The sequence below is a fragment of the Desmodus rotundus genome, chromosome 1 (assembly GCF_022682495.2).
Source record: "Desmodus rotundus isolate HL8 chromosome 1, HLdesRot8A.1, whole genome shotgun sequence".
In the NCBI taxonomy this organism is placed as follows: domain Eukaryota; kingdom Metazoa; phylum Chordata; class Mammalia; order Chiroptera; family Phyllostomidae; genus Desmodus; species Desmodus rotundus.
This window is the reverse complement of record NC_071387.1, coordinates 151,019,942-151,034,579: the sequence shown is the minus strand read 5'-3', so window position 1 is coordinate 151,034,579 and position 14,638 is coordinate 151,019,942. Positions and strand designations below refer to the sequence as shown.

Sequence of the window (14,638 nt, the reverse complement as noted above, 5' to 3'; positions counted from 1 at the left end):
AAAACATAACATAGTTCAAAGATAATGGTTAAGTAGTTTAAGAGTCCCATGTTGAATAAGGTTAAGTTTTTCAATTATAGTTGATATACAGTATTGTATTATTTTCAGATGTAAACTGCAGTGATTAGACATTTATATACCTGATAAAGTGATCACCCCAACAAATCTAGTACCCGTCTGGCACCATACATAGTTTTTACACTATTATTGACTATATATTTCCTCGTTGTACTTTTATAAAGGGCTGCCCCCAAAATATGGAATTATCTTCTGGAGGACAGGCCCCTTATAGTACTGGCTTCCTCCATTAGGTGAGTGTTTAGGAACCCATCTGTATCACTGTACCAGCTGGCATTGTTGTGAGAAGCTGCATTTGGATTCAGTGACATTTTTTTGAAGACTCTCAATGCCCATTTCATGATGGGTAATTTACAGGTGCACCTGCCCACACTCAGCTCAGTGTTCAGCAGGTTTTGACTAAAAATATCATGAACTCCCATGCCCCACCCTCCCTATTCTCTTTCACCCAATCTCTTTCCTAGCAATGTTTTTTTGTTTCCCCTAATGAAAACAGTCCTCAAAGGGAAACATTTTGCAAATGTGGAAAAAGTGAAATAAGCAGCAGAAGCACTAAAAGTCATCAAAATTGACAAGTTCAAAAACTGTTTTGAGCAGTTGAAAACAATATCCTGATACAACAATATGTTGTATCAAATGGAGAGTATTTTGAAGGTGACTGAAGTTTAAACATGTAAGAATTAATACAGAATTTTAAATAAATACTGAGGTTTTTGGGTCCCCTCGTAAATTTCCTTGACTGTTTTTATAACTGCCAATTTGTACATCTTAGTCTCTCACTTTTTTTGCCCATCCCTCCAAACCCCTTCCAATTTGGCAACCGTCAGTTTTTCTCTTATCAATGAGTTTGTTTATTTTCTTTTTTTAGGTTGTTGCATGTTTAAGTGAAAGCATGTGGCATTTGTCTTTCTCCGACTTGTTTCACTTAGCAAAATATACTCTAGGTCCATTCATATTATTTCAAATGACAAGATTCACTCTATTTTAAGGCTGAGTAATATTCCATTGTGGGTTGAGCTATATGAATTCTTTATTTTGGGTATTTTGAATATTAACCCTTTCTTAGATATATCATTTGCAAATATCTTCTCCCATTTAGTGGGTTACCTTTTTGTTTTGTTGATGGTTTTCTTTGCTGTGGAAAATCTTTAGTTTGATATAGTCCCATTTGTTTATTTTTGCTTTTGTTGTTTTTGCCCTAGCAAAAGTATCCAAATATTGCTAAGACTAATGTCATAGAGTTTATTGTCTATGTTTTCTTCTTGGAGTTTTATGGTCTCAGGTCTTAACACTTAAGTCTTTATACCATTTTGAGTTTATTTTTGCATATGGTGTAAGAAAGTGGCCTAATTTCATTTTTTTTAATATATCCAGTTTTCCCAACACTATTTATTGAAGATACTCTCTTTACCCTAATATATATTCTTGCCTCCTTTATCATAGATTAATTGACCCTATAAGGATGGATTTCCTTCTGGGCTCTCTTTTCTGTACCATTGATCTGTGTGTTTGTTTTTATTCTAGTGCCAGCTGTTTTGATTGCTATAGCCTTGTAGTGTAGTTCAGTATCAAGTAGTGTGATACCTCCAACTTTGTTCTTTTTCAAGATTACTTTGGCTATTTGGGATCTTTTGTGGTTCCATGTAAATTTTAGAATTATTTGTTTTATTTCTGTGAAAAATGCAATTGGAATTTTGATAGTGATTGCATTGAATCTGTAGATTGCTGTGGGTAATGTGGACATTTTAATGATGCTAATTCTTTTTGTCCATGAACGTGGTATATGTTTCCATTTATTGTGTTTAAGTTTTGAGAAAGTTTAAATTTTATTTGATATTTGGTCTTTAGTGTTTACCACTTACCAGAACTAAAATTATTATTGACAGTGTATTTGGTTTTCAGGAAAGTGGGTGCTAACTAAGGATTACATAATCAATAGTGCCAAAAGTGGCAGATGGCTTGATGAAACGACTTATGAATGGGGATATAAAATTGAAAAGGATTCCCATTATTCACCTCAAATGCAATCTGCACCCAAAAGATGGCGTGAAGAACTGAAACGCACTGGTGCTCCAGGAGCCTTTCACAGATGGAAAGTTGTCCTCCTTGTTAGATCTGATAAACGAAGTGATTCTCTTGTAAGGTAAGACCAGACCTTATAAAAGCTAAAGCAGTTCTGAGAAAACAATTTTAATTTGCTTGAATACCTTTTAGTGTTTCTTTGCAATTACTAGTTTAGTTCAAATGAGCCACAGTGGCTTGCTCTTTGATTTCTTAGTTAAGCCATACTACACATTACATGCTACACATACCACACTACAAGTGTATGTGTCTAATGAAACAAAATATATTTTCTAATATTGCTTTAAATTTGTCTTGTGTTCTTTATTTTACTCTCCATGCTTTTTTTTTTCTTTTGGCCAGTCAAGGCAATTTTTTTTTTTTTAATTTTACATCACTTCCAGATTTTTGCAAGCGAAATATTACTTTATCACAGTATCTTTTCTCTGGGTTTATATAGTGCACTATTCATGGCTTATACTGTTAACATCATAATTTCATTTCTTTTATCCTTTATATCATGTTTTAAAAAGCCTTTTTATTGGGTAAATTAATTCTAAGATTGCCATTACTTTGGGGGAGGGGAGGATGGAAAGACTTTTTTTTTCGTCACTAGCTGAAGTGTAATTTATAGACAGTAACATGCACACATTTTAAGTGTCCATTTTGATGAGTTTGGACAAATTAATACACCTTTGTTAATCCCCATTACAATCAAGATCTGTAACATTTACATTATCCTACAACTTTTATTCTCCACCAATACCTGACAGCCGCTGATATTTTTTGTCATTGTAGATTAGACTTTTTATTTTTCTTTAGAGGTTCATATAAATGGGATTATATTGTATAATATTCCTTTGATTTTGAGATATATCAAAATCATGAATCAACAGTTTATTTTTTTGTTGCTAAGTAGTCTTCTATATAGATATATCACAGTCCATTTATTTATTCAACCATTGATAGGCATTTATGGTATTTTTGCCGTTTCTTTCTTTCTTTTTTTTATACTCACCTGTGGACATGCCCATTGATATTAGAGAGATGAGACAGGAGGGAGGGAGAGAGGGAGAAAAACATGAATGTGAGAGAGAAACATCAATCAGTTGCCTCTTGAATGTACCCTGACTGGGAACCAAACCTGCAACCCAAGTGTGTATCCTGACCAAGAATCAAACCCACGGCCTTTTGGTTTATAGGACAATGCTCCAACCAATGGAGCTACGTTGGCCTGTGCTGTTTGTTTTTTCTAATGTGACTAAAGTGGCTATGAACATTTCAGTGCAAGTTTTCATGGAGATAAGTTTTCAGGAATGAAATTGCTGGCTCAAATGGCTGCTGTATGCTTAACATTATACGAAAATACCAAACTGTTTTCCAAAGTAGTTGTACCGTTTTACAAACCCACTAGCAATGTATGAGAGTTCCCGTTGCTCTGCAGTTATAGTTGGCATTATTGTTGAAAGTCAGTTTACCATATTTGTGTAGTCTGTTTCTGGGCTTCTAATTTGGCTGCTTTGATATCTGTGTTGACCTATACCAACAGCAGACCGTTTAATTACTGTAGCTTTATAGTGAGTCTTGAAATCAGGTAATATGAATCCTCCGGTCTTGTCTTTTTCAAGTTTGTTTTGGTGATACTTGATCCTTAATATTTCCATATACATTTTAGAATCAGCTTGCCAATTTCTACAAAGACACAAGCTAGAATTTTAATTGGAATTGTATTGAAGTCAGATTAGGGAGAATTGAGATCTTAACAATATTAAATTGTAATTGTCCTATTAAATTGTATATCCATCCAAGTCTTCTTAAATTTTTAAAAATTTTAATTATTTTTAAGTTTCCGTCATTAATGTTTTATAATTTTCATTGTATAAATTTTGCACATATGTTAAATTTAATCCTAGGTACTCAGTGTTCTGGGATGCTATTATAAATGGATTGCTCTGAAAGTTTTATCTACATCTATTGAGATAATTGGCTTTTTTCTTTTATTCTGTTAATATGGTAAATTATTCTTTCAATTCTTAAGTGTAAAACCAAACTTTTATCCCTGAGATAAACTCTATTATAGTTTGTTATTCATTTTTAATTACTAATTGATTTGCAAATATTTTATTAAGAATTTTTGGAATCTCAACCTGATAAATGACTTCTGGACAAAATCTAACTTAATATGGGGTTTTTCTTCCCCCTCCTCCATAATTGGGAAGAAGACATGTGTGCTTACTGTAACCACTTCTACAGGTATTAGCCAGTGCAATAAGGCAAAGAAACTAAATAAGAGCATAGAGTTGGAAAGAAAAAAAAAAAACTAAATAATTGTTTTTATTCTAAAAAGCCATGGTCATATACTAAATAATTTACCCCAAAAAGTGTTATTGTACTAATTAGTGAATTTAGCAAGATCACAGGATAACTATATATAAAAATTGTTTTTATATTCTAGTAATGAACAATTGGAAATTAAAATTTAAAAGTCAAGATGACTTTTGCTTTTTAGTGATTTGATTATGTGTCCAGATGTGTGTGTGTTTATTTGTATTTATGTTATTTTCTTGGGGTTCTCTGAGCTGCTTGAACATGTGCCGGTGTTTTTGTCCTATATTAATTATGGAAAATTCTCCACCATTGTACTTTAAGTATTTATTCTTTGTGTTCTTTTCCTTATGGAGTGCTGTCCCCATATTTTGGACCATGTGATTGATTATCTTACACAGTTTTTGCATGCTTTGTTCTGTCTGTTTTTCATTTTGTGTTTTCATTATGTAATTTCTATTGACCTATCATCAAGGTCAGTGATTTCTTCCTCAGTTCTGTGCACTGTCAAAGAAATTCTCCTTTGATATAGTATATTTTATTTCTACCATTTCCATTGTGCTCTCTTCCGAGTTCCCCATCTCTTCATGTAGGTTGTTCACCTTTTTCCTATATCCTTTAACATGTCAGTCACAGTTATTTTAAAGTCACTTTCTGATAATTTCAGTGTCTGGATCATCTCTGTGTGCTATTTATTCCTTTATATCTTGACAATGATATTTTTCCCCTTTTTGTGCATGCCTTGTATTTATATTCAAAAACATATTCTGCCTCTTTTGTAAGGCAGTTACGTAGGGGTGGCTGAGTTAATCTTGTTAGTTGAGCTTAGTTTTGGTTTTGTTAATGGTATAGTCACCTTCAATGCATCACTTCAATTTATTCCAGCAGTGGGCTACATTTTCTTTGGGCTTAGTGTGGGACCTGGGTTGCTAGAGGGTTTTTAATTAGTTTTCTTGCTTCACTCTCAGCTTTTGTAGTCTCTGTACTACTGAAAGGACTCTTAAATGGGCTCATAAAAGTATTCTCTCTTCATCCTCTTCCTGTCTTGCTTGTTACTCATTTCTATGGTGGGGTTTAAGGGTGGGTATATTCTGAGTTCCACTGGCTACTAAGCTCCATTCTTAATCATTCTTTGTGGTTTTGGTCCCTGGGGTTAAGACTTTCTCAATGTTTGTGTCTCAGTCCCCCAAGGCAACCATATTTTGCCTGCTATCTATGGACAGGGTCTTGGGCAAAAAAACAATTTCTATCCACTACCCAGTATTAGATCTCTGCATTGCATTGGTGCAGGACCCTAAGCCTTAGTGGCATTCTTGCCCCTCTTCCAGGGGTAGATGGCTTTTGCTTCTATCCCTCAACCAGAAACAGTGGATCTTCTTTTGGGCTGCACTGTAGTTTTCCTGTCCCTCTGAGGAGGCAGATGGGTTTACTTCCAGTCTCAGCAGAAGCAGTGCACCTTTCCTGGGTTCTAATAGCAGAAGGCTTTTTTCCTTTACCCAAATGGCTCTTGTATATGAGAGGAGGATCCAGGGGAGTGGGTCTGGTTTTACGTCTGTTGTGTGGTGGCGCCCAGTGCCAGCTGGCCCATCTGTGCTACCAAGGGGGGCTCCCTCCCTCTGTTTCCTGCTCTTACTCTTTTTCATAAATACTTAATGGAGGTGTGGGACAAAGCGGTTGCATTTGAGAGTGGGGTTTCATTGTGTCAAGGACTCCTACTTAAGAGTAAACTGTCTTTCTACGTACACTCGGCCTAAAATTTAAAAAAATTTTCTGGATTCTTACCTGCTTTGATGACAACCACTTCACTCCTGGCAAAAGTGAAATAGTTTTGAGTGTTGGAATTTCTATGGAAATTCAGTTTCTTGGTTGGCTTATTTCCTCAGTTCTCTGACAGGTTCAGGCAAAATTATGATTTCTGTAGATTATTTGACTTTTTCTGATTAGGTGGTAGCAGTGTTCTCTGTGGCTTTCTATATCCTAGCCAGAACCAGAACTTTCTATGAAACTTTTTGTGATATGTGTGTGTGTATGTGTGTGTCTTCTGAATCTAAATGTAAAGTATATTTCCTAATGTATATTAAACTTTTTCAAAAGCTAATTAGAGGAAGGTTGGCAACTAGTTCCACTTTTTTTGTGGTTCAGAATTATTTCCTTGGAGGTACATTGCCATCTGAGGTAGCTATTTCCATAGAATTCTTTTGTTTCTTTGGCTTATTGAGGTGACTTTTCCTGATGAAGTAAATTTAATCTTGATTTTTTAAAAATTTTTATTGTTATTCAATTAGTTGTATGCCTTTTCTCCCCATCCCTCCACCCCACCCCAGCTGAATCCACTTCCCTCCCCCACCTCCACCCTCCCCCTTGATTTTGTCCATGTGTCCTTTATAGTAGTTCCTTGTAATCCCCTCTTCTCACTGTCCCCTCCCCACTCCCCCCTGGCTGTTTTTAGATTGTTCTTAACTTCAATGTCTCTGGAATTCTACGCAGCAGAGAGAAAGAAGGAGCTTATACCCTTTGCAACAGCATGGATGGAACTGGAGAGCATTATGCTAAGTGAAATAAGCCAGACAGTGAGGGACAAATACCATATGATCTCACCTTTAACTGGAACATAATCAACAGAAGAAAAAAGGAAACAAAATATAACCAGAGACATTGAAGTTAATCTTGATTTTTAAAAGCTTATCCATATCAAGCAATCGATAAATAGAATGAGCAGCCTAATTTCTTAAGCATCTGCTCTGGAAAATTTATAATTTAAGAATTCACTGCAATAGTTATTCTCCATGGCACTTAAATATCCCAAAGGAATTTAACTCTTTTCAGAAAGCTACTCCTACTCCAAGGAAGTATAATTGATTTAGATAATTTGACTGAATATACTTACTGTTTACATTTTTATTTAGAGTTTTGGAGGCTGGAAAAGCAAATGTTATTTTACCAAAAAGTTCACCAAGTGGAATAACTCATGTGATTGCCAGTAATGCAAGAATCAAGGCGGAGCAAGAAAAAGATAACTTTAAGGCTCCATTTTATCCAATTCAGTATCTAGGGGATTTTCTTTTAGAGGTAAGTGAAGTAAATGAACACAGTTTTTAAAGTTTATTTTATAAATTACCCATGTAGTAATGTGAGGCAGGGCCCACCAAAAGCCAGAATTTATTTATAAAAAATTGTGTATTTACTCTTACATGTTTAAACTTTAGTCACCTTCAAAGTACTCTCCATTTGATGCAATACACCTATTGAGACTTTTTTCCATTGCTCAAAATAGTTTTTAAACTCATCTATTTTGATGCCTTTTAGCGCTTCTGCCGTTTTTTGTTTATCTCTTCCACAATGGCAAAATGTTTCCCTTTGAGGAAACAAACAAAACAGTCACTGGGGGCAAGATCAGGTGAATAGGAGGAGCGTGGGGCACGGTCATGCTGATTTTTTGGTCAAAAACTGCTGAACACTTAGTACAGTGTGGGCAGGTGTGCTCGTAAGTCTCCCATCATGAAATCGGCAAATATGTTGAAAGAGTCTTCAAAAAAAATTCACTGAAGCTTACTGTAGCTTCTCACAAAAATGCCAGCTGGTTGCAGTTGAGTTCCTAGTGGGGGAACACTCACCTAATGGGGGATGCCAGTACTACAAGGCACCCACCCTCCAGAAGATAATTCCACTTGTATAGTAAAATTATGTTCTGAATTTTAAAAATATAATGACTGAAAGTAATTAAAATGACATTTTAGGATATTTGCTCTCAGTTATTTTAAGTATTCAAGAATACTTTTGATAATTCTGAAAGAAGCTCGCTTATTAAATTTAAAATTGTCTTATTTTGAGTTTCTCTTTTTGTTTTCAAGTACTTTAATGATGTTTACCACAAAATAATTTTAAGCGTTTTAATGTAAGTATAAGTAAAATAGCAGTGGGCTAATTGTTACATGGGAATTTGGGGGTTATTTTATAACATTTGTTAAAGAGGGAGCTAGTTCTAAGGATTTAGAAATATTTTCTTGTTTAGTCTTCTACCTACCTCTTCCCACTTGGCACATATACCACTGCTTAAGTAGTTTGAATGGAAACAACCCTAGAAGAACCCCTCTGGAATTAAGCAAAGAGTTTTAAAGAAGGGTCACTCAAGTAGAAGAGAAACCTAAGCATGTCTGAAACCCATCCTTGATCTTCCAGGAAAAACTGGTTCCTCCTTTGGTGTTTTCATCTCAAAAGAAACCATAAGCTTTTATGTAATAATTCATGTTAGAGACCTGGGAATCCCCCTTGAAACCTTCCTTGCCCTTATTCCCCAATTATCGGTTAACAAGTCCTGTTGACTTTATTTCAAATACCTCTTCTTATCAAATTGCTTTTCTCCTTTTATTTTTATATTTTTAAGTTTTTAAAATTTTAAATTTTTTATTGAATTTATTGGGGTGACATTGTTAATAAAATTACGTAGATTGCAGATGTACAATTCTATAATATATCTGTATATTGCATTCTGTGCCCTGTACCCAGAGTCAAGTTTCCTTCCATCACCATTTAGCCCTTCTTTACCCTCTTCTATCTCCCCCAATTTACTCCCCCTCCCCCTTTTTTCCTCTGGTAATCACTATACTATTGTTTGTGTCTTTACATTTTATTTTATTATTTTTTTTTTGCTTAATTCCTTCACCTTTTTTCACTCAGCCCCCCAAGCCCCCTTCTTTCTGACAATTGTCAGTCTGTTCTCTATATCTATGAGTCTGTTTCTATTTTGTTTGTTGGTTTATTTTATTTATGAGATTCCACATGTAAGTGAAATCATATGGTATTTGTCTTTTGGTGAAAATTTAAGTGAAATCTGTGGTATTTGGCTTAATTTCACTTAGCATAGTACTCTCCAGGGCCATCCTTGTTGTTGCAAAAGGTAACATTTCCTTCTTTTTGAGGCCTGTTAGTATCCTGTTGTGAAAATGTACCACAGATTTTTATCCACTCATCTACTCATGGGTAGTTGGGCTGCTTCCAAATCTTGGCTATTGTCAGTAACCTTGCAATGAACATAGGGTGGATACAGAGTACGGCAAAAGTAGGTTTACAGTTGTTCCTATGGAAAATAATACAATAAATAATACAAGAATAAACTCTGTGTGCTTATGACTATAAACCTATATTTGCCCTACCCTGTATATCTTTCTAATTAGTGTTTCAGGTTTCTTTGGATAAATTCCCAGAAGTGGAATTACTGGGTCAGAAGTCAGTTCCATTTTTAATTTTGGGGGGAATATACTGTTTTCTGTAGTGGCTGCATCATTCTACATCCCCACTGACAGTGGAAGGAGGGTTTCCTTTTCTCTTCTGCCTTCCAGTGTTTCTTGTTTGTTGATTTATTGATGGTAGTCATTCTGACAGGTGTGAGGTGATATCTCATGGTGGTTTTAGTTTGCATCTCTCTGGTGATTAGTGCCATTGACCATCTATTCATATGTCTATTGGCCAGCTGTATGTCCTCTTTGGAGAAGTGTTAATTCAGCTTCTTTGTTCATTTATTTAATTGAATTGTTTTATATTTTGTTTTTTTAAAATTTGTTTGTTTTGCTGAGTTTTTTTTTTAATTTGTTTGTTGAGTTTTATAAGTTTTTAATAAATTTTTGACATTAACCCCTTATCATATGTGTCATTGACTAATATGTTCTCCCATTCAGTTGTCTTTTAATTTTGTCGATGGTTTCCTTTGCTGTGCAAAAACTTTAATTTGGTGTTATACTACCATCATATTGAGTTTATCCTCTTTACCCTGTGCTCCTGGACTAGAGTCCTAATTAGTCTTCCTGTTACCCTACCTTTACACTCTTGCTAATTTCCTAATTCTCCCTTTTCTTTCTCTAGGTCATGGTACTTTATTCAAAAGGAAGAGCCAAAATGTTCTTTCTGAAACAATTCTCATCCTGTTACTTTCCTACTTTCCTATTTAAAACCCTCCAGTGTTCTCCCATTGCCTTAAGATAAAGTTCTAAACCTCTAACATGGCTTACAGATTCCCATAGGATTACTGTCTCTCCTACCTTTTCAACTGTATCCTGCTTCACTTTTTTCTTTGCCCACTCTACAATAACAAAACTACCTTCTCCTAGTTTCTTAACTGGCTAAGCTACTTTCTATCTCAATGTCTTTTCAATAGCTATATTCTATGTTTGGCAATGTTCTCCCCACTACTCTCCCACTCCCTGTGCCCATCATTCAGGTTCTGGAGATAATGTTGCCTTTTCAAGGAAGCCTCCTGACAACTGTATTAAGTTAGATTCACCTATAATGGTGTTCTTTTACCATTATTTTGCTTTATACTACCCATCAGAATTATAATTAATTGGCTGATTACTTGGTTAATGTCTATTTCCCTGCTAAACCAAAAGCACCACCATGTCATCAGGGATGTCTTTTCCATAGTTATATCTGAATCATGCATAAAGCCTGGCACATGAGTTCTCATTTTATGTTTGTTAGGCTGATAGGGAAGTTATAAAAACCTTTGAGTGTTCCAAAGATAGATGTATATTATTCTATAATTACCTTTTCCTACTGAATAGCAGCATTGTAGATTGGAAATTTGACCTTAGTTCAAGAAATGGCCTTTGAAAGTGAATGATCTAGGAATGGGCATGTGAACCAGGTCTGATTTCTGCAATATGAAAAGAGGTATATAAAAACTTCCTGGAAGTTTATTCTTCATTCTGAAAAGAAAGCCACTGGTAGTCTGGCTCCTGCTAAATGTAAAGATGGAAGAATGTAACCTAAATTACCATTAGTAGCCATTCTTTGACTATGAGGAGAAGTAACTTTAGGATGAAACCAACTCTGTAGAGAGAAAAATGTAGAGACATAATCTGGATCCTTGTTAAGATACTTGAGTTGCTGGATTAACCAACCCTGAAACCTTAGTGTTAGACCACATTGCCATTTGGTGAGGTAGTATATTTACATATTTAAGTTAGTTTGAGTTGGTTTTCTGTTGCAGCCAAGAGCATCCTGATTTACTTATCTGAACAGTTTAAAGGTAGAATTAACTGTCAACAGAATGAAAGCCATTCTTAAATACACAGGTTAGTAAAAGTACCTGAGTTTTCCTTTTTTCATGGAAAGAAATGATTAAAATATAATATGTTTTATCCACAATCTTTTTTGCAGTAATCTGAAAACCTTCAGGTTCCACTGCTGACATACTGGAGAGAAGCGATAATATATTAGCTAAAACTAGCAGATAATTTCTAACTTATATTTGTCTTTAGGATACATTGTTTATAAGTTCTGGCTTAAGATAGCTGGGAGTTCATAACCATTCAGTCCAAATAAGAAAGGCATTTTGTGATCTCTTCCAAGGAGAAAATAGTTAATTTTGATGTCTTGCTCTTCTACAACTTTGGCATAGAACATACTTACATTATTCATTAGATGCGTAATTTGCCCACGATCCCACAACTCTGTCATATCAAAAAATTTAAGGCCATGCCCTCAATAAATTTTAAGACTCCCTCCTCAAATATCCCTTTCTTTCTATCATTTTGGGTATTATTAGGTTCCCTTGATATTCACCTAGTCTCTGTCTGGGTGGTTAAAAATACTTAATGCTGTAAAAACAATACCATACACTAGTAGTTAGAGGATTATGATACATCATTTAAGAATTAGGGAATGAATACTAGTTAGGGACCATACATAGCACTCAAAAGAATCTTGTTTTTTTATTTGACCTCTCTGGCTCTCCATACAGTCTCATGAATTTATTCAAGTTGCATGGCAAATGCCATAGCAAATCAAGGAATAAGACCTGGAGACCAGATTATACCTTTGCCTTGTCCAGAACAGGAAACAGATCTGTCCAAGTCAAAGATCTGAATCAGGCCAGGCCAATAGTCATTGCCATATTACTCTGCTCTACTCATAGATAACAGAATGATTTACTGAATGGTAGGCTTTTGGTCATCTGTTTGGAATATATGTGGCATTATGCTATATAAAGTAGACTAGAAATGGCCCTTCTTTCCTGCATCATATAGGAGACCATCACCTAACAGATTATACTAATATTATGTAGTTGGAACAAAGGAAATATGTATAGAGTAAGAAATAAAAAAGGAATATTTACAGATAAATAAAATAATTCCTATAAACTTCATAATAGCCAATTGGAGAGACTATTGGTGGCTTGGAAAAATTTATATGTTGATCATTTGTTTAGCTCTCCAGAAAATAGATCATTTTATTTTAAGTCTTCCAAATGCAATAGTTTATTTATTAGGTTATGATTTTAAATTTGTTAATTTATATAGGGTGCTTACAGTGTACTTCCTAATTCACAGATCAATATATGGCATCTGAAATGGATGCATAAGTAAATATATTCAAGATTAGAAAACATGTTCTTGCCTAATTGCTAATGATAATGGTATGTTCTTTTGCATTTTCTCTGTAACCAGAATTTATATGAGGTTAATTTATCCTGTATTTTAGACATTTCTTGATGGGGTGGGGCTGAGGATTTATTCTTCTGTTGTCAACCATGTGAAATTTAAAGCCAGAAACTCACTTCATCCTACTTCAAGTAGTCCACAACAGAAATTGTTATTTGTACAGAGTAATTCTTCCCTTGATGCTAGAAATAAGAAGGAAGAAACATCTTCATTTTTTTTGGTTTTCAATTTTACTTAATTCAGTCAGCCACTCTCAGGGATTGTTCTCTGTTTGCAGGATTGAGGCCTGGTAAAGGGCCTCATACCCACATAGGAAGATCATTAGTACAAGGGAAGGGGAACCAAAGATTGCACCACAGGCCTTACCACATTCCGGCTGGTATCATAACTGTTCCCTAGGAGCACAGTGATTTTCTAGCCTCTCTGTGTAAAGGTAGTGACTCTTTGAATACCCTTTCACAAGTACATTTGGGAACTGTCATGAACTTACCTTTGCTCCTGACTGCTTGTTCTACTAAACTTCTAGAATTATTTATATACATGTATATATGCAAATATTTTTCAAATTTTTGGTAGGTGGTTTATGAACTAGTTTGCAATACTTGCAAATGAAAAGTCTTATCAGTAAAAAACTGAAAAGTAATGTTAGAACTAATCTATAATCTGAAAATTTTTTTATCGAGATTGTAACTTTAACTTGGACAGGGACTAGATAAAATCATTTTGTTAATGATTATTTATAAAAAGTATTGATTGTTACTAGACCAACAAGGCATTAGCTTTTATTGAAACACACAGAAATCACTTTATTATTAAGAATCTTCGTTATAATGATTTTTTCCCCCTGAAAAAATTCACTAGGGTTTAATAATCTTTAATTTGGGAGAGTGCATTTCACTTCCTTGTTTGGCTACCAAAGTATTTTGCAATTATAGATAAAGTTGAATACCATAAACAGTACAATTATGTTAAAATTATACTTAATTGTCTAAACCATTTTTACATACATACAGAAGGAAATTCAAAATGATGAAGATTCCCAAACCAGTTCTGTTTGGACTAAACATAGCAATCAAGAAAATAACAAAGATTTCAGGAAAGATACGCGTTTTCTTGAAAAGAAAAATACCTTCAGAGAGACCATGTGTAGAACCCAGGTAAAACTTCATTGGCTAAAAAAAAAAAAAAAAAAATGAACATTTCTGGTTCTTACAGAATTGTTTGAGAGGCAATATATGGTAGAAATAACATGGATTTTGGAATCACGGAACTGGTATTTGAACCCAACTGTGTTTTAAAGACTGTGATTTGAGCATATTAGGATATTGCCCTATGTCTCTGTTTTGAGATTCTTTTTGAAATAATGCATATATGCATATGGAAACATAGTTCCTAATACAGAGTGTATTCTCAACACATGGTAATTACTTAGAAATCTTCTCCATGCTTAATATAATGTGTCTCATAAAGGATTTTTATCAGCACTATGTATATTCATAATTCATCATCTAAATACAAGTATTTTACTGAATATAGAACAAATTCTTTTAAATAACACAAATGAATTCTATTTTGATTAAAATGCAAAACAAAAAACAGGAATGACTTTGAACTTGAAGCAATAAAAAGAACTTTAAGACAGCATATACATGGCTGTCAAGTAAAAATTTTTAAATAGCAGCAACCAAAAAAAGGCATGACTAGTTCAATTTCATACTGTTTTATAGAACAGACTG

At 34.4% G+C, this 14,638-nt stretch overlaps 1 protein-coding gene across 4 annotated transcripts in view; it reads left to right on the top strand.

The window, feature by feature from the left end:
• SLF1 (SMC5-SMC6 complex localization factor 1) overlaps positions 1–14,638 on the top strand; it is a 66,502-nt gene that overhangs the window by 11,676 nt on the left and 40,188 nt on the right. For 2 of the 4 annotated variants that reach the window (XM_045197838.2, XM_024563626.3), the window contains exons 4-6: positions 1,981–2,221; positions 7,371–7,533; positions 13,916–14,059. In XM_045197838.2, coding sequence (XP_045053773.2) covers positions 1,981–2,221; positions 7,371–7,533; positions 13,916–14,059 — 548 coding nt within the window. The remainder of the gene's footprint in view (positions 1–1,980; positions 2,222–7,370; positions 7,534–13,915; positions 14,060–14,638) is intronic. The other 2 variants (XM_045197840.2, XM_045197839.2) reach the window with 1 other exon arrangement.